Source organism: Hevea brasiliensis, chromosome 1, assembly GCF_030052815.1.
Source record: "Hevea brasiliensis isolate MT/VB/25A 57/8 chromosome 1, ASM3005281v1, whole genome shotgun sequence".
NCBI classification, from domain to species: domain Eukaryota; kingdom Viridiplantae; phylum Streptophyta; class Magnoliopsida; order Malpighiales; family Euphorbiaceae; genus Hevea; species Hevea brasiliensis.
This window is the reverse complement of record NC_079493.1, coordinates 111,301,810-111,323,226: the sequence shown is the minus strand read 5'-3', so window position 1 is coordinate 111,323,226 and position 21,417 is coordinate 111,301,810. Positions and strand designations below refer to the sequence as shown.

At 34.9% G+C, this 21,417-nt stretch overlaps 1 protein-coding gene and 1 pseudogene across 1 annotated transcript; both read left to right on the top strand.

Moving 5' to 3' along the window:
- Positions 1-2,755: 2,755 nt before the first annotated feature.
- Positions 2,756-4,485, top strand: LOC110664821 (putative pectinesterase 11). Its single transcript, XM_021824678.2, has 5 exons — positions 2,756-3,069; positions 3,168-3,327; positions 3,409-3,597; positions 3,731-3,966; positions 4,140-4,485. Exons 1-5 carry the CDS (start codon positions 2,816-2,818, stop codon positions 4,342-4,344), a joined length of 1,044 nt encoding a protein of 347 aa, XP_021680370.2. The 5' UTR covers positions 2,756-2,815; the 3' UTR covers positions 4,345-4,485.
- A 1,008-nt stretch (positions 4,486-5,493) lies between these two features.
- The window catches only part of LOC110664820 (laccase-11-like), a 33,647-nt pseudogene continuing 17,723 nt past the window's right edge, over positions 5,494-21,417 (top strand).

Here is a 21,417-nt window from a genome sequence, read left to right as displayed (position 1 = left end):
TGTTTATTTATCTGTTTTGAGAATTGTGAGGGTGATCTGATCTCTCCAGATTTTTTATATTTTGTGTTACAGGTTGGGTGAGTTAATGCTTCCCGTTGAATTGTCCAGTTTATGGCGAGGCTCTATTCATTTATTTTCTTGAAATTAGACTACTTTTATGAGCTATATGTTTGGGCTAAAAATAATTAGACTTACTATGAGTTTCGAGGGTTTTATGCTGATCCAAGTCCTAATGCCGGTTTGGCCCAGAAATCGGGTCGTGACAAATAAATTAATACTGACTAGTTAATTTATACATATTGAATATATCTAAGAATAAATTTATATATTTTTATTTAATAATTTCTCAAAAATTAGAAACCATGACATCATAATTATTAAATTTGATCATTGAGTTAGCTTCATAGTTATATGTTCATGATTTCAAAATAAATACTCATACACACAATATACACACACATATATTTTAAATTAATTTTTTATTAAAAATAATTAGAAAAAACTTAACATATTAGGTCCAAATCTAAACTCAGGTAAGGAGACATTTCCAATACATTCAATATCTTATTTGGAAATAATATAATTAATTTTATAAAATAATATATTTATTTATTTTTTAATATATAATGAAATATTTAAAAGATAGTTAAATAGAAATTTTTTATATAATACTTTTTATATAAAATTTAAAAATGCTATTAAAATTTTTGTAATATAATTTAATAAATATTAAAATTTTGATTTTAAATAATTAAAATTTAATTAATTATATTTATTTATAATATTAATAAGTGTTATAATTAATTGATTTTTAATTAATTTATAAATATATTTAATTATTTTTTAATAAAATTGGTTTTGATTTGGGGCATAATTTTTAATGATTTACTAATTCGTTAATTTATTAGTTGAATCATTCATCCATCAGCCTAACCCTTCATGAAAGCCGATTATGGTCTCAACCAACAAATCCAAATCCGTGAAGCTATAGAGGTCCCGCTTATAGGCACCCGAAACGGCAGAATAGTAGAATTAATGAAATGGCTTCTGTTAATACCTAATCCTAGTCCTTGTTTACCAAACTTCTCTTGTGTTGCTTGTCACTATGAACAAAAGATTAAGGAATAATAAACTATATTTCAAATAATAATAATAAACTAAATGCTGAACTGCGCCCGTACCTAATGTGCTGCGACTTATGACTTTTTGCCCTTGTTTCTAGGACACGATGCCTTTAAATTCAAGGTACTCGTTGAAATGGCTGCATCCTTATAGCATTTCTTATCTATATTTATATTACATTCCTTTTTTTTTCATTATTAATTGTTTTAAATCAAATTTTAATATTAGTTTTTTTTAATCTATTAATCAATCGACTAATATTATTAAAATCTTAATAGCCTACGAAAATCATGCAGGAAAACAAGACATTTCAAATCAATAATAAATTTAATGGAGATTTTCTTTTAATTATATTTACATATATCTCTAATTTTGTCATATTATTTAGGTGAATTTTAGAGCAAGGTAGTGAGATGTTATATACCCAAAACGATTAATGATCTTTTATGGGAATGTTGGTGCATTTTTAGGCATTTGATTGATTGATTTCCATTATGATGAATTTAAATAATATATAATTAAATTTAAAATAGATTTAAGCTTGAAAAATTATATTCATAATTAAATTCAAATTTTAAGTTTTGAGTATCAGTGATTAGAAAACCTGCTTGTATAAATAATTAATTAAATTTAAATGTCATATTTTTATAATAATATTTATAAATTTTTAGAAAATTTTTATAAGATTATTAATTTTTTTTAAATATAAATTATTGACAAAAATAATATATATATACATTATTAATTAAATTATATAAAATTAAATAAGTTGAAATAATATTTGGGGGATGCAATTGAGTTTTAGATACGTTTAGGATGAATTTTAATTGGATTTAAAATAAATTTTATTTAAATTTGGTATAATAATTTTCACATATTTAAATATTTTATATTAGTAGTTATATAAGATTTACAAAACCCAGCTACTAAAATTGTAATTTCTCTTGTACAAATTTGAGATTTCAGGTTTGAGTGAATATTTAATCAATGTGCCAAGTTTGACATCTATTCATTTTAAATAGTCATTCATTATTTCATCTGCACTTATATATATATATATATATATATATATATATATATATAATTAATTAACATTAATAATCCCAATTGAGTGTTTTGCTATGCTAATTATAGCCGCCAATTAATCAAAGCTCTAAACTACGTGTAATGTTCAGCTCGATCTTTATGTTTCATCTGGCAGGCGATATTACTTCATTTAGAATTAATTCACCTTATAATTAATTTTGTTAAAAAAATATTTGGTTACTTGATTTTGAAAAATGATTTAATTAGGCCTGCTTGTAATAATAACAATAATTAAGAAATAATATAAGATACATGTTCAACTAATTAATCTTGCTGGCAACTAATTTTCAATGGTTTGCAATATATATGCATAATCTTTGCGATTTGCATGCATGTTTACGTTATGACAGCCATCTTTATCTTTGAACTTCAATAGTAAGAAATCGGCTACAGACCACCAATTTCATTGACCTTTAATAAGGAATGTCACATATGATACAAGTAAGGTCTTCCCTAATTTCTGATAAAAAAAAAAAAAAGGTCTTCCCTAATCACTATATATATTAAAGTACCTTCGCTTCATACCCTTCACTGAATCATAGTTTAATCTATATCTCTGCACATCACTCGAGACGAAGAAAAAAAGTATAATTAATCACATTCTCACATGGGTGTAGCTGCAATGAAGATTTCTGGCTGTGTTGTTGTGATGATTTTAGCTCATACTGCTTTATTAGGTTCGCTCATGGCTGCAGCTGCTGCTGCTGCTGCTACAGCTTCCATAGACTTGTCAACTGCAGTTCTCATCAGCGTGGATCAATCTGGTAAAGGAGACTTCAAAAAAATACAAGATGCCATAGACTCTGTTCCGCCAAATAACTCTCAATTGTATTTCATTTTGGTTAAGCCAGGAACATACAGGTTTGTGTATGCAAAATAAATCAATAATCATATATATAAGCATCTATGATTAACTTGATATGATCATATAACGCTGTAATTAATGTTGATTTAAGCAGAGAAAAGGTGGTTGTGCCTGCTGATAAGCCCTTCATAACACTGAGTGGCACACAGCCGTCAAAGACGATAATAACATGGAGTGATGGAGGGGACATTTTTCAGTCTCCAACACTTTCTGTACTAGGTTCTGATTTTGTTGGACGATATCTCACCATCCAGGTACTTTTATTTCCTCATTATTTGGTTGAAGAAACTTGATCCATGAAGCCAATTATAGAATACTTTTATTGTGATCAACAGAATACATATGGGAGCGGTGACAAAGCTGTTGCATTGAGAGTATCAGGAGATAGAGCAGCATTCTATGGTTGCAGGATTCTCTCATATCAAGACACCCTCTTGGACGACACCGGATCACACTATTATAGAAATTGCTACATTGAAGGAGCTACGGATTTCATATGTGGAAATGCTGCTTCACTCTTTGAAGTGAGTGCTATATATATTTATATTTCTACTTAAACTTGATTCTTTGAAAATTTTATAAATTGTTAAGAAAATGACAAAAGAATTTTCAATGTTCTTTTTGGAGAAAGTACATGATATAGTTTTGTATGTGCAGAGGTGCCATCTGCATTCAATTTCCAAAAACAATGGATCTATAACAGCTCAGCACAGGGACTCTTTGACTCAGAATAGTGGTTTCACCTTTTTGGATTGCAAGATCACTGGCATTGGAAGTGCTTATCTAGGAAGGCCATGGGGTGATTATTCAAGAGTGGTCTTTGCCTTATCTTACATGTCCAGTGCGATAGTCCCAGCCGGATGGGATAGTTGGGCTGGCCAAACCAAGCAAAGGTGCATATAATTTAAATTAACTATTTTAGATTTAGTGTTTTCAGGTTTGCAAGGAGTATTACAATCGGTATCAGTACCGCCATATCTCTTTTTTATTCGTTAAAAAAGAAATGATCTATATATACATTCTTCTTCATACAAGAATTAACCGCTTGTTTTTGTGTTTGGTGTAGTACTGTGTTCTATGCTGAGTACAAGTGTTATGGTCCTGGAGCTAACAGAGCTCACAGGGTTGAATGGTCGCAGAGCTTATCCATGGAAGAGGCTGCACCCTACTTAACAAAGGCCATGATTGGGGGGCAAAGCTGGCTCAGGAATGCACCAACCTACTTTAAAAGAGGCTCCACAATTATCAAGGCTAACGTTGGAAATAATTAACTAGAAAAATTGCACCCTTTTAATTGCTTCTTTTCTCTGAATAATGCTGAATAATTTATTTATTTATATTTTTTTAATATTGTACGGAATTTCATTGTAGATATTCATTCATTTATTAGCCCTTTTCATGAAAGAGGCTGTATCAGCTCATATTGTCCTAATGAAATTATTTTGTATGTATAAATTCATATTTACAAAATGAAATGAATTTTCTTTCTTTTGGTTTCTCAATTAGAATCTGTTAGCCACCTGTTGAAGAGAGAAGATCTTTTCCTCCTCACTGTCTCCTCATTCCCTTCTATATGCATATCAATGGTGCAGTTATATACATACATGAATTTCAGGCAGAGAATTAATAATTAACAAAGTACATAACAGGATTTTTATTATCAATAACTCAGTCCATCATAAATTCAAGACACAAGATATGGAATCATGATGGACTAGATATAGATAAGAATTTCACGTGCATTACATACTTCCCCAGGGCAATTTAATGCAATAATTGAATTAACTAGTCTTTGATGTCTTGATCTGTTCGTGATTCAATCTATGTAGTTAATTACACAAGTCATTAAACTAAACACTCTACAGGATCACTACATGGCGTCAAGCAGTATTTATATCAAAGCAATATTAGTGAAGAAGTGGAATTTATATCAAAACAACTGCTAATATTTTAGCATTAAAAGGTTTCATATTTTCAAGTTATTTTAAAAACAATATAATATTCACAAAAAATAGAAACCCATGAAAGCTTAGAAGCAAGGTCTTGATATTGATAACCAAACTGTCAAGGAAGGAAAAAGAAAAAAAAAAATCCTTCGTTTCTAATTAAAATAGAAGGCATTCACCCTTGCAAAATAGAGGGAAAAAAAACATAGAAAAAAGGGAGAGTAAATACAAAAACAATCACTTTTCCTTGACGGCAAAGCTCAGGCACAGGGTGGACGACCACGGTTGGCTCAGAGTAGCTCTCATAGCTTTGGTATTCAATCTATTCTCGGCTAGCTAGTCCTCTCCACCTAATTCAACAGCAACTATCTTCTTCTAACAAACTGATATATGCTCCATCTTTCAAGCACTATAAAATGCAATGTGACTTTTGACTTCCGTTAATTGTCTCATCCAAAAACATATCAACATATTTCCTTTCAAAATATTATGGCTCTAAGTCAAAGAGTTTATTTTTTATTTCTTTGCTTAATTGGGTTTATCTCCCCACCAGTTGAAGCTGCTGTTAAGAAATAACAATTTGATGTGAGTGATTAAAATCACTAGCTAGTAATTCAAGCATGCTTTTCATATGCAATTATTTTCAGATACACCTATGCAGCCAATCATTTTCCATTTTCTTGTTGATTTTGTTTTTCAGATTCAAATGAAAAATGTTAGCAGATTGTGTCATGCCAAGCCCATTTTCACAGTAAATGGGAGGTTTCCAGGATCAACAATTTATGTCAGAGAAGGAGATAGAGTTCTTGTGAATGTGACCAAACATGCCCAATGTAGCATGTCCATTCATTGGTAGGGCTAATAATAATATAATGTGACATCAGGAAATGTAAAACACCATGCAGGTTTCTGTCATAATTAATAGAAAGGATTGTTTTGTTGCGCTTGCAGGCATGGACTAAAGCAGTTTCGAAGTGGTTGGGCAGATGGGCCTGCTTATATAACACAATGTCCAATCAAGACAGGCCAAAGTTACACGTATTATTTTAATATAACAGGGCAAAGAGGAACACTATGGTGGCATGCACATATCTTTTGGCTAAGGGCTACTGTCTATGGTGCTATAGTTATCATGCCTAAACCAGGCAACCCATTTCCTTTCCCTCAGCCTCAAATGGAAAAAGTCATCATTTTAGGTGGGATCCATATGCATAAACTAATTAACATCTTGGTTATATTGAACTTGGGTTATTTCAAGTACACTTTTTAAGGTATTGGCTTTCCTAATTGTTGTAATTGTTGAAAATCAATGGTGTAGGAGAATGGTGGAACAATGATGTAGAAGAGATTGTTAAACAAGGGAACAAGCTGGGATTGCCACCAAATGCATCTGATGCACATACGATTAATGGGAAACCCGGGCCACTCTTCCCATGTTCTGTGAAATGTGAGTAAAATTACAATTTGGTTATATATATTTTAAGGGTGTTTGGTTCATCTTTTGTGTTCTGCTGTTAGCTGTTCAATCTTAACAGCAACAGGACAACCTTTGAACTAAATGCATTTCAATACTACCTAGCTTTATGCATTTTCATTTTCTACCTATTCTTGCAGATACATTTTCCATGTGGTTGAGCAGGGAAAGACATACCTCTTTAGAATCACCAATGCTGCGTTCAACGACGAACTTTTCTTTGCAATTGCTGGTCACAACATGACAGTAGTTGAAATTGATGCAGTTTACGCCAAACCCTTTACAACTGCAGCTATGCACCTGATGAGCACTCCTAGGATGCCAAGAAACACAACATCTAAATAGTGGAACCAAGATCTTTAATCATCCAAACAAGGCAGAATTTCAGATTGAAAACCCAAGTGTCAATACACAAATAGTAACAAGATAAAGCATATTGATCATCAAAATAAGACTAGCAAGGGGTTCATGTTGCTAGAATCTAAGTTCTTTCAAGAAACATGGAAGAAACATAGAAGAAACTCAAGCTCCAACAATGGAGTTCTCACCCTAATGCTCACACTAAAACTAGAAAAATGAAGGCTACCAAATACAATATGAATATCTTGGGTTATATATAGTATCTCTAAAACCCCCTAAAAGTGTACCAAAACCCTAAAAGTGTGCCAACATGGTAAAAAAGACAAAAATACAAGGCTCCTCAATGAGATGGGGCGTCCCCTTAAGGGGGGATCATTTGGGACCACTTGCTTTATGGCAGCCTTTATGTAGTGGGGACCATAAGGTGGCAACAACACTTTAGGTGGTAGCAAACTTTTTTTAATGTAGTGGGGACCAATAAAATGTGTCAGCACATGGCAAATCCAAATAAGCATAAAAAGCTCCTCAAATCCACTTGGCCGAATGGTCTTGTGCCAAGTCATGCTGATGTGGCTTAAGTCACGCTAATGTGGCGCTACTCGTCAAGTCTCCTATGCCAACTTGTGTGAGAATGATCCACCTAGATTCCAATAATATGCAAAAAAGTCCAACATGGCAATTTTGATCCCCCTTGTGTTCACAATACTCCAACACCAATGCTTACAGCTCTCTAGCTCCGGCTCTGATGATGGGTCCTCTAAATAATGGCATAGGCACTGGTGCTTCTTCATTATCCCCTCCTCCTTTGAAAGAATTCGTCCTGGAATTTGGTCCTGCATCAATGCAAGGGGAAAGATCAGTAATGTTAAAAGAATTGCTAACACCATACTCACCAAGTAAATCAATCTTGTATGCATTGTTGTTGATCCTTTCTAGCACTTTGAATGGACCATCACACCTTGGCTGTAATTTTGACTTTCTTAGGTTTGGAAACCGCTCTTTCCTTAAATGCATCCAAAAAAAGTTTTCTGGTTCAAACACAAGAGGCTTTCGGCCTTTATTAGCATGAGTAGCATATCGTGCATTTTTTTTTTTCAATTTGTAACCTAGCTTGCTCATGCAATTTCCTAACCAAATCTACTTTCTTTTTACCATCAAGACTATTAATATGATTAACATGTAAAGGCAACAAGTCTAATGGTGTCAATGGATTAAATCCATACACAATCTGAAATGGTGAAAATCTGGTAGAATAATGCACTACTCTATTATAAGCAAACTCAACAAAAGGAATGCAATCTTCCTAAGATTTCAAATTTTGTTTAACCATCACACACAATAAAGTAGTTAAGTTTCTATTTACTACTTCTGTTTGTCCATCAGTCTGGGGATGACAAGTAGTTGAGAACAACAGTTTAGTACCTAACTTACCCCACAACAGCCTCCAAAAGTGACTTAGGAACTTAACATCTCTATCTGTCACACCTTACCCCTCTGTAAGGCATAACATGATCTCGTAGAATACCTAATGAACTACCGCACTTCACCTACTGATAACTCATTAAGTACCCTACAAGGGATTTTAAACTAATTTTCTTACTTTTTATAAGTGGTGAGCATTTCTAAATAGATATTAAAATATTTAATTAAAGTTGAAAACTAATTAAAATTGTTTTGGCCCATTTTATTTTTTCACAAATTTTATAAAAATTTTGACAGAGTTTCATCTGTATTTTGAGAAAACAGTTCTTCAAATACCTGAAAAAAAAGGCACTTCCAATAATTTTTCTCAAAAACTTCTTCAAATTCACAATTATCTCAATCAATTTCAACACATTATCAACTTCCAAAATTCAAATCCACCATTTCCAATATCCAACCATCATCAAATACCATTAATGAATTTCATTCAATTCAAAATAAAATGCTACCATTCATATTTCATTAATGACAGTATTTTATATACATCATTACAAAATTTATATTAAAAGAAATTCAAACTAAATTTTATTACAAACTTTGTACAAGCTGCTCAAGACGCATTTTACATGTCCATACATTTATGTGCATCACAAACATCAAAATAAATATTTACAGTCGAGGTATAAATTATACCCGATATAACTTCAGGGTAAGTCGCTCCACAATCCTCAGCAGCTCACTCTGCTGCTCCTCTAATCTCTAAATCTGCGACAGCAATAATAGCTATCGCTGAATACTAGGACTCAGTGGTGCACAACATACTAAAATAATCTTTATGTAGAATTTAAATCACATTTATTCAAAAATTGGACTGAACATGAGAATTAAATACAAAATATGAAATATGAGATTTTAATCCAAACAAGTTCATTTCGAAGTGCCAAAACACATTTCATAAAACCCACAGTTATATCATGCCATTCGAAACAAATATAATCTCAATAGTCAGAGGCTAAGGAGAAGTCACATCACAAGGCTAGCTAGCTTAAATATATGGATATCCATTTAATTTCTTCTTCCACTAGCACACACCTCAACACTTCAGCCAGAGAAGGAATCAAAATTCGAAACTGATTACCCCCACTAGTCATGCTAGTGAGATGTTCAAATATATGGTCATGACACTGCGGTTTCAAAACTTATCTTAACAATTTGCTAAACATTGCCATTTCAAATATGCACAATTAACTTTCAACAATTTAAATCAAAGCATCATAATAATATCACAATTCAATATTTCACATTATTCAAAACAATATGCAGAAGATAATTTACAAAAATTATTCATTGTGCACAAACCTTAAACGAGTCGCCTCTTGGCCTTGACTCGATTCTTCGGGTTCTTTCCTGGTGTTCTTTTCAACTGAAACACACAATTTTACAGTGTTTCAGTACCATAACTTAACATAAATCCAAAAATAAATTTAACTTCACTTTTACCTAGCTCTAATGTGCTAAACTCGATGTTCTTTAAATTTTTGTGTTTCGGGTTACTATTCACTATACTATTTAAGTCAATTTGTTGACTTTCTAAGGCTTAATAGTATGAGAATTCCCACTTCACCCACATACCATATTTTGGTCACTAAATTTGTTGGTTTTTGTTGTTTACTCAAATTCTAAGTCCTTTTCGCAAATTTGCAAATTTTCAGTTTTGGTGTCTTAAGTTGCACTTTCCATTGGTCACTTTTCTGTTAGAATTTGGCAAAACTTCCTTCATAGAAAATGTTTCCTATTGTCTTAAGTTTATTCTCCTTTTTAAATCACTCCAATTGGAGTTTTGTAGCTTAAATTATAGCCATTTGAACCATGGCTGTTGGATTGGACTTAACCCAGATTTCTGGGTAAATTTTGGTTCTAGCAGTTTTAGGTCACCAAATTTGAGTGGCCAAATGACTTGGTTAATGGCATAATTTGGGTTTGTGTTCTTCATGAAAGTTTTAGGTCTATATCTCTTCTGTCCACTGGTAAAATTTCAGGTCATTTAGACCTGCCTAGCTCAAGTTATGGCCAAATGAACAAACACTGTTCATTTGGTCATTTTTGTACAGGGCAGCATACCTAATTTCGGATTTGGTCAATTTGTTCACTATGCTATGGTCACTTTCTGGGCATGATTCCTAAATGAAAAATGTGTCATTTTGTGTCTAGTTTTATTCCCAATTGGCCTTACACCAATTGCGTTTGTAAATTTTCAGTTTGGTCCCTGAAAGGGACCTTGGTCATGCTACCTACAGAATAAACATATCCAATCCGAATTCAAACTTAATTCCAACACTTTCTACACACCACAATTGGTCCTGAAATGGACCATTTTTTAGCTCAAACTAGGTCAAACACACCATTTGATCAATTCTCCAAGTTTTATCTCTCAAATCCTAGGTCCAAAACCCTAACTCACTTGATTTGTTATATTTAATTAGTTCCAAGCATACAAACACCATTTCTCAACTCATTCAAGCTTTCTAACATATTTAATTCAATCAAATTCATGCATTCTCAACTTAAACCCTAGCTGGCCGAATTCACACCTAGTCCTCCAAAGTTGTTTTTATTTCATTTTTAGTATTTTTCTAGATTTATTCAACTATAAACACAATTAATTCAACTAGAAATTGAAATTTAGCTTACTAACCTTGATATAGCTTTTCAATCTTCACTTCCTTCAACTTTTTCTTCTTTCTTTCTCCTTTAATCTTCTTTTCTAGTTGCCCAAACAAAGTTTAATCATGGTAAGTGAATTTTCTATGGTGGAATTTTAGTTTCTTCAAGCTCACAAATGAGCTTTCATGGAGGTTTTGGAGAGGGAGAGGTTGAGAGAAAGGTTACGGCAAGAAGATGAAGACCAATCTTTTTTTTTTCTTTTTTTTTTATAAATTTTTAACCTTTAGTAAGACCAAAAATTATCCTAAATTTAAATTTTTAATTATAAGGTTTATTGCATCATGCATGATGTCATGCATGATGTAATCACTTTTTCACTTTTTCTTTTTCCTCTTTTTTTTTATTTATTTTTCTTTAGTTCTTTAATTTAATTCTCAATTCTGAAATTTTCTTTTCTCCGATTTTATTTGACAGTCAAGTCAGGAGTCAACTCCAGGGGCCAATTGACCAAATTACCTCTCGCCGATTCGACCCGATTTGTAAATAATTCAATATTTCTTTTGGATCCCTGACCTAATTATTTGACAGGCTTAACAATTCTTTTTCGTGGTTTTCTCTTTTCCATTGTTTTTGCAATAGTTCTAAGTACCGCAGCGTCACATTTTACGATTCGAAATTTGAGTTTAAATTGACTTCGCAGTCTTTCCCGAGAAGGTCACCCATCGCTGTGACTCTCGGCTCATTGAACTTCTTGAGTTTTGTTTTTCTTATTTATACTTAACTATTTGACAATTACTAATTATTTATTTTCAGAGCTTTTCTAGTTGTCTTAGATGTGGTTCTAATCCCCTTAATTATCCGGACCGACACCGATCAGCGAAACAGTGAAATATACCAGGCTATGCAAATAGGGGTGTTACAATTCTCCCCCCCTTAAAATAAATTTCATCTCGAAATTTTACCTGGTATCAATTTCTGAATAGCTGTGGGTGCTGTCTCCTCATATCCTCCTCTTGTTCCTAGGTAGCTTCTTGGCCCGTATAATGGTTCCACAGCACTTTCACTAACGGTATCTACTTATTCCGTAGCTGCTTCACCTCATAAGCCAGAATCTCTATGGGTTCTTCTCATATGTGAGGTCTGGATTCACCTCAATCTCTTCTACTAGTAGTATATGAGATGGGTCTGATCGATACCTCCTCAACATGGACACATGGAGGACATTATGTATCTTCTCCAACTCTGGAGGTAGTGCCAATCGATATGCCAAAGGACCCACTCTTTCCAGAACCTCATATGGCCCAATGAAACGAGGACTCAGTTTCCCCTTTCTGTCGAATCTCATAATTCTCTTCCAAGGGGAAACCTTGAGGAATACTTTCTCACCCACTGCATACTCAATATCCCTTCTCTTTAAATTAATATAGGACTTCTGACGGTTTGATGCAGTCTTAAGTCGATCTCTGATCACCCTGATCTTCTCCTCGGTCTACTGAACAATTTCGGGTCCAATCATCTTTCTTTCACCCATGTCATCCTAACAAATTGGTGTTCTACATTTTCTGCCATACAAAGCTTCATATGGAGGCATCCCAATGCTTGATTGGTAGCTATTTTTGTAAGCAAACTCAATCAAAGGCAAGTGTGTGTCCCAACTGCCCTCAAACTCAATCACACAAGCTCGTAGCATGTCCTCCAAGATCTGAATTACCCTCTCAGACTGGCTATCTGTCTGTGGGTGGAATGCAGTACTAAAGTTCAATCTAGTTCCTAGGGCTCTCTGAAGACTACCCCAAAATCTAGAAGTGAACCTAGGATCTCTATCAGATACGATGGATACTGGCACTCCATGCAGTCTCACAATCTCATCGATGTACAACTTGGCTAATCTTTTTAAACTGTAGTCCATTCAAACTGGCAGAAAATGAGCAGACTTAGTCAGTCTGTCAAAAATGACCCAAACTGCATCATGACTCTTCTGTGTCCTCGGAAGTCCCATCACAAAATCCATTGTTATTTTCTCCCATTTCCATTCCGGTACTGGTAGTGGATGTAACAACCCAGCAGGTACTTGATACTCTGCCTTCACTTGCTGACAAGTTAGGCATTTAGAAACAAACTCTGCCACATCTCTTTTCATACCCATCCACCAGTAATACTCCTTTAGCTCTCTATACATTTTTGTAACACCAGGGTGCATGGCAAAAGGAGACTCATGTGCTTCCTTCAAAATGATTTGCCTCAAATCAACATCATTAGGAACACACATTCTGCCCTGGTGTAGCAGTAGACCATCATCTTTAATTGAGAATTCTGGTTTCTTGCCCTGTCGGACTTCTTCCAATAATTTCTGATACTTCTCGTCATTCTGAGTAGCCATTCTGATCTGATCAATCACCACTGGCTGTACATGCAATGCAACTGCTGTCTACCCATCATCATTAATCCCTAAGCTAGCATGCAATGATCTTAACTCATGTACCAAAGACAAAGGAGTAACCCATAGACTTGCCATAGTCTTGCGACTTAAGGCGTCAGCCACAACATTAGCTTTCCCTGACTGATAGTCTATTAGACAATCATAGTCTTTTATCAACTCTAACCATCTCCTCTGTCTCAAATTCAGCTCTTTCTGGGTGCCTAAATACTTCAAACTCTTATGATCTGTGTAGATGTAACACTTCTCCCCATACAAATAGTGTCTCCAGATCTTAAGAGCAAACACAATAGCTGCAAGCTCCAAATCATGTGCTGGATAATTCCTCTCATGTGGTTTCAGCTGGCGTGATATATAGGCAATGACATTTCGATCTTGCATCAATACACAGCCTAACCCATTGTGAGAAGCATCACTATATACTGTGTATTCTTTACCCGGGATAGGTAAAGTCAGGACTGGAGCTTCAATCAAGCATTTCTTCAATTCATCAAAACTCTGCTGGCATTTGTCTGTCCACTAAAATTTCACATCTTTCCTAAGCAGCTTGGTCAATGGAGATGCCAACATGGAGAATCCTTTCACAAATCGACTGTAGTATCCAGCTAAACCCAGAAAATTATGAATCTCCGTGATATTTTTGGGTGGCCTCTAATTAAGGACAGCTTCTATCTTACTTGGATCTACCTTGATGCCCTCTACCGATACTACTTGCCCCAAGAAAGATATTTCTTTCAGCAAAAATTCACCCTTCGATAATTTGGCGTATAGCTGTTTCTCCCTCAAAGTCTGTAGTACAATTCGCAGATGTCTATCATGCTCTTCTGCACTCCTCGAATAGACCAATATATCATCTATGAATACCACAACAAACTGATCGAGGTATGGTCTGAAGATAGTGTTCATCAGATCCATAAAAGCAGCCGGAGCATTAGTTAACCCGAATGGCATGACCAAGAACTCATAATGGCCATAGCGGGTTCTAAAGGCAATATTAGGAATACTCTGCTCTTGTACTTTCAGTTGATAATAACCTGATCTCAGGTCAATTTTGGAGAACACAGCTACACCCCTCAACTGATCAAACAAGTCATCAATGCGGGGCAATGGGTATCTATTATTTATTGTCACCTTATTCAACTGCCGATAGTCAATACATAAACAGAGAGTGCCATCTTTCTTCTTACCAAACAACATTGGCGCTCCTCAAGGTGACACACTAGGGTGGATAAAGCCCTTGTCAAACAGCTCTTACAACTGCACTTTCAACTCTTTCAATTCTACAGGTGCCATTCTATATGGCGTTATGGAGATTGGGTCCATACTAGGCATAACATCAATTTCAAACTGCACCTCTCTTTCTAGAGGTAATCCTGGCAATTCATCAGAAAATACATCTGGAAAGTCACATACAGTAGGGATGTCCCTCAATGCTGGACTCCCCACTTGGGTGTCTATCACATGTGCCAAGTATGCTTCACACCCCTTTCTGATCATCCTTCTAGCTAGTGCAGTCGAAATAATGTTTGATGGTAGTAAATGCCTCTCCCCATGTATTACCACATCACCGTATAGAGAGAGACCAAAAGTGACTGTCTTTAGTCTACAGTCAATCATAGCGTGATGCCTGGCTAACCAATCCATGCCCAAGATAATATCATACTCTCTGAAGGGCATTTCAATCAAATCTGACAGAAAAACATGTCCTTGGATCACCAAAGCACAGTCTCTATAAATTCTGTTAACCCGTACCTCTTGTCCTAATGGACTAGTTACTAGCACTTCAAAACCCATTTGGACACATGGAACAGCAAGTGAACTGACTATGCTAGCACTAACATATGAGTGGGTTGAACCCAGATCAAACAACACAAATACTTCTTGATCAGAGATAGAGAATGTACCAGCTATAACATCAGAAGTCTCAGCCTCTTCTCGCTGTCTCATCGTGTAAACTCTGGCTGACGCACTTCCTTGTGCTGACTGACCAACAGTGCCCTAACTGCCTGAAACAGTGCCTCTACCTCTGCCTCTTCCTCTGCCAATTGACTGTGAACTTCTGGAAGCAGGACTCTGAACAGATCCTTCGGCAGTAGTAGGAACTGGACCATATTTAGGAGCACTAGTGCAGTCTTTTGCTAAATGGCCCTTGCCTCCACAGTTAAAGTAGGCTCCAGTGGCCCAATAGCATTCCCCCTCATGAATCTTGCCACAAGTCTCACAGGGGCGGGCAGGATATGAACCCCTGCTCGACTGTTGACCAGACCAAGGGGGTCTCTGTCCAGAAAATCTGCCTCTTCCAAATCTTCCACCTCGACCCCTGCTGGGTCCACTAAATTTCTTTTTCTTTCCAAAAGTACCACCAGAACTCTGTTCAACTGATTTTTCCCTTTTGTCTTTCTCTGATTTTTCAACTTTTTCTGATTTTTCTTTTATTGGGGTTGCTTCTGATTCAATCCTTTCTAGCTCGAGTGCTTGAGACGTGAGTTCTGAAAAATTGCTGTGTCTGAATCCCACTACTTGCATTCTCAAACTGGGCTTCAAACCAGTCTCAAATCTCTTACATCTTGCCTTGCTAGTAGAAAGGAGACTCCTAGCATAATGACTTAAGCGGGAGAACTCCCTCTCATACTCTGCCACTGATCGGTTCCCTTGTTTCAAACTTAAAAATTCTTGCAATTTCTAATCAACATATGCATCTGGGATGTATTTCTATCTGAATTCTCAGATGAAGTCATCCCAGGTCAGTACTGGTGGTTCAGCCAAGCTGTGGGGGATGGTTTTCCACCAATCATACGCATCCCCTTGTAGTAGTGACACAGAATATTCAAACTTCAGTTTATCTTGGCAGTGCAGCTTCTTAAATACTCTATCCATCCTTTCAAGCCATTGCTCTGCCTCTAAAGGGTCCACTGTACCCTTAAATTCAGTAGCTCCATACTTCAATAACTTATCATACTGTCTAGCTGGAGGCAGTGGTTGTGCCACAGTTGTCTGGGGTGGAGCTTAAGCAGGCATACCCCCAGCCATTTGTTGAAACATCGCAGCCATCTGCTGTACAAACTGTGCAGGAAATTGAGGCATTTGTGCAGCTGGTGCTACTGATCCACTGACATTTTGTAAAGCTGGGGCTTCCCCTTGTGCCTCAGCTTCAACAGATTGCTAGACTGAGCGATCCCCTTCTTCCATTTCAGTCTGAAGTTAGGGTATCTCCTAAATAAGTAACACAAGGAGATTTCTCTCCGTTAGTTCATATTTATGATGTAATGCACTGTATGTAACAAATAAGGACATTGAGCAGTTGTACTTAGCAAAGAAAAGACACAAATTCATAAGTTAAAACATGCTTCAAAAGTTTGCTCTGATACCACTAAAACATGTCACACCTTACCCCTCTGTAAGGCATAACATGATCCCATAGAATACCTAATGAACTACCGCACTTCACCTATCGATAACTCATTAAGTACCCTACAAGGGATTTTAAACCAATTTTCTTACTTTTTATAAGTGGTGAGCATTTCTAAATAGATATTAAAACATTTAATTAAAGTTGGAAACTAGTTAAAATTTTTTTGGCCCATTTTATTTTTCTACAAATTTTATAAAAATTTTGGTAGAGTTTCGTCTGTATTTTGAGAAAACAGTTCTTCAAATACCTGAAAAAAGGCACTTTCAATAATTTTTCTCAACAATTTCTTCAAATTCACAATCATCTCAATCAATTTCAACACATTATCAACTTCTAAAATTCAAATCCACCATTTCCAATATCCAACCATCATCAAATACCATTAATGAATTTCATTCAATTCAAAATAAAATGCTACCATTCATATTTCATTAATGACAAAGTAATTTATATACATCATTGCAAAATTTACATTAAAAAAATTCAAATTAAATTTTATTACAAACTTTGTACAAGATGCTCAAGACCCATTTTACATGTCCATACATTTATATGCATCACAAACATCAAAATAAATATTTACAGTCGGGGTATAAATTATACCCGATATAACTTCAGGGTAAGTCACTCCACAATCCTTAGCAGCTCACTCTGCTGCTCCTCTAGTCTCTAAATCTGCGACAGCAATAACAGCTATCGATGAGTACTAGGACTCAGTGGTGCACAACATACTAAAATAATCTTTATGCAGAATTTAAATCACATTTATTCAAAAATTGGACTGAATATGAGAATTAAATACAAAATATGAAATATAAGATTTTAATCTAAACAAGTTCATTTCAAGTGCCAAAACACATTTCATAAAACCCACAGTTATATCATGCCATTCGAAACAAATATAATCTCAATAGCCAGAGGCTAAGGAGAAGTCACATCACAAGGCTAGCTAACTCAAATATATGGATATCCATTCAATTTCTTCTTCCACTAGCACACACCTCAACACTTCAGCCAGAGAAGGAATCAAAATTCGAAACTGATTACCCCCACTAGTCATGCTAGTGAGGTGTTCAAATATATGGTCATGACACTGCGGTTTCAAAACTTATCTTAACAATTTGCTAAACATTGCCATTTCAAATATGCACAATTAACTTTCAACAATTTAAATCAAAGCATCATAATAATGTCACAATTCAATATTTCACATTATTCAAAACAATATGCAGAAGATAATTTATAAAAATTATTCGTTGTGCACAAACCTTAAACGAGTCGCCTCTTGGCCTTGACTCGATTCCTCGAGTTCTTTCCCGGTGTTCTTTTCAACTGAAACACACAATTTTATAGTGTTTCAGTACCATAACTTAACATAAATCCAAAAATAAATTTAACTTCACTTTTACCTAGCTCTAATATGCTAAACTCGACGTTCTTTAAATTTTTGTGTTTCGGGTTACTATTTACTACACTATTCAAGTCAATTTGTTGACTTTCTAAGGCTTAATAGGTATGGGAATTCCCACTTCACCCACATACCACATTTTGGTCACTAAATTTGTTGGTTTTGGTTGTTTACTCAAATTCTAAGTCTTTTTTGCAAATTTGCAAATTTTCAGTTTTGATGTCTTAAGTTGCACTGTTCCATTGGTCACTTTTCTGTTAGAATTTGGCAAAACTTCCTTCATAGAAAATGTTCCCTATTGTCTTAAGTTTATTCTCCTTTTTGAATCACTCTAATTGGAGTTTTGTAGCCAAATTATAGCCATTTGAACTATAGCTGTCGGATTGGACTTAACCCAGATTTCTGGGCAAATTTTGGTTCTGGCAGTTTTAGGTCACCAAATTTGGGTGGCCAAATGACTTGGTTAATGGCATAATTTGGGTTTGCATTCTTCATGAAAGTTTTAGGTCTATATCTCATCTGTCCACTGGTAAAATTTGAGGTCATTTAGACCGCCTAGCTCAAGTTATGGCCAAATGAACAAGCACTGTTCATCTTGTCATTTTTGCACAGGGTAGCATACCTAATTCCGGATTTGGTCAATTTGTTCACTATGCTATGGTCACTTTCTGAGCATGATTCCTAAATGAAAAATGTGTGATTTTGTGTCTAGTTTCATTTCCAATTCATTTTACACCAATTGGGTTTGTAAATTTTCAATTTTGGTCCCTGAAAGGGACTTTAGTCATGCTGCCTGTAGAATGAACATATCCAATCCGAATTCAAACTTAATTCCAACACTTTCTACACACCACAATTGGTCCTGAAATGGACCATTTTTCAGCTAAAACTAGGTCAAACACACCATTTGACCAATTCTCCAAGTTTTATCTCTCAAACCCTAGGTCCAAAATCCTAACTCACTTGATTTGTTACATTTAATTAGTTCCAAGCATACAAACACCATTTCTCAACTCATTCAAGCTTTCTAATATATTTAATTCAGTCAAATTCATGCATTCTCAACTTAAACCCTAGCTGGCCGAATTCACACCTAGTCCTCCAAAGTTGTTTTCATTTCATTTTTAGTATTTTTCTAGGTTTATTCAACTATAAACACAATTAATTCAACTAGAAATTCAAGTTTAACTTACTAACCTTTATATAGCTTTTCAATCTTCACTTCCTTCAACTTTTTCTTCTTTCTTTCTCCTTTAATCTTCTTTTCTAGTTTCCCAAACAAAGTTTAATCATGGTAAGTGAATTTTGCTATGGTGGAATTTTGGTTTCTTCAAGCTCACAAATGAGCTTTCATGGAGGTTTTGGAGAGGGAGAGGTTGAGAGAAAGGTTACGGCAAGAAGATGAAGACCACTCTTTTTTTTTTCTTTTTTCTTTTATAAATTTTTAACCTTTAGTAAGACCAAAAATTATCCTAAATTTAAATTTTTAATTATAAGGTTTATTGCATCATGCATGATGTCATGCATGATGTAATCACTTTTTCACTTTTTCTTTTACCTCTTTTTTTTATTTATTTTTCTTTAGTTCTTTAATTTAATTTCCAATTCTGAAATTTTCTTTTCTCCGATTTTATTTGACACTCAAGTCAGGAGTCAGCTCCAGGGGCCAATTGATCGAATTGCCTCTCGCCGATTCAACCCGGTTTGCAAATAATTCAATATTTCTTCCGGATCCCTGACCTAATTATTTGACAGGCTTAACAATTCTTTTTCGTGGTTTTCTCTTTTCCACTGTGTTCGCAATAGTTCTAAGGACTGCAGCGTCACATTTTACAGTTTGAAATTTGAGTTTAAATTGACTTCGCAGTCCTTTCCGAGAAGGTTACCTATCGCTATGACTCTCGACTTATTTAACTTCTTGTGTTTTGTTTTTCTTATTTATACTTAACTATTTGACAATTACTAATTATTTTTTTTCAAAGCTTATCTAGTTGTCTTAGATGTGGTTCTAATCCCCTTAATTATCCGGACTGACACCGATCACCGGAATAATGAAATATACCAGGCTATGCAAATAGGGGTGTTACACTATCACTCACTATAGTCCTAGGTATACCATGTAACCCGACTATCTCCTTAAAGAACAAATTGGCTATGTATGTGGCATCATCTGTTTGGTGACACGATATGAAGTGTGCCATCTTAGAAAATCTATCAACAACCACAAATATAAAATCATGACCTCTCCTAGACCTAGGCAAACCTAAAATAAAATCCATAGAAATATCAGTCCAAGGTTCCTTAGGAACAGGCAAGGGTGTGTAAAGACCATTTGGCATTACTCTAGACTTTGCTTTCTTACATTCAACACACCTAGAACACATTCGATCAACATCTTTCCTCATATGTGGCTAAAAGAAGTGTTCTTGCAATATGTTTAAAGTCTTAGCAACACCAAAATGTCCCATCAAACCACCACTATATGACTCCAAAACAAGCAAGTCTCGCATAGAGCATTTAGGCACACATAATTTATTCTCCTTAAACAAGTATCCATCATGCCTATAAAATTTCTGAAATGCACTTTTCTCACAAGCAGCATATACATTACAAAAATCTGCATCATCAACATACAATTATTTCATGAACTCAAAACCAAGCAATTTAGAATTAAGTGTAGACAAAAGTGCATGTCTCATAGAAAGTGCATCAGCTACAACATTCTCTTTTTCTTGCTTGTATTTAATCACATATGGAAATGACTCTAAAAATTCAATCCATTTATCATGCCTTCTACTCAACTTATTTTGACTCTTAGTATGCTTCAATGATTTATGATCTGAATGTATGACAAACTCTTTAGGCCACAAATAATGTTGCCAAGTTTCCAAGGCCCTAACTAATGCATACATCTCCTTATCATAAGTAGAGTAATTCAAGGCAGCTCCATGCAATTTCTTACTAAAATATGCTATTGTTCGTTTCTCTTGCATGAGAACCGCACCAATTCCTACACCACTTGCATCACATTCAATCTCAAAAGTCTTATCAAAATCTGGCAAACTCAATAAGGGTGCAAGTAGGGGAGAGAGGCGTGAGGCAAAATATCATCCATTAGAATTATATAAAATACACCAGGTAATATCCAAGAAAGATGGTGGAGTCACAATGGTCTCACTTAAGTACCACCTCCTTAGACAACATTTCCTAGACATGCACTT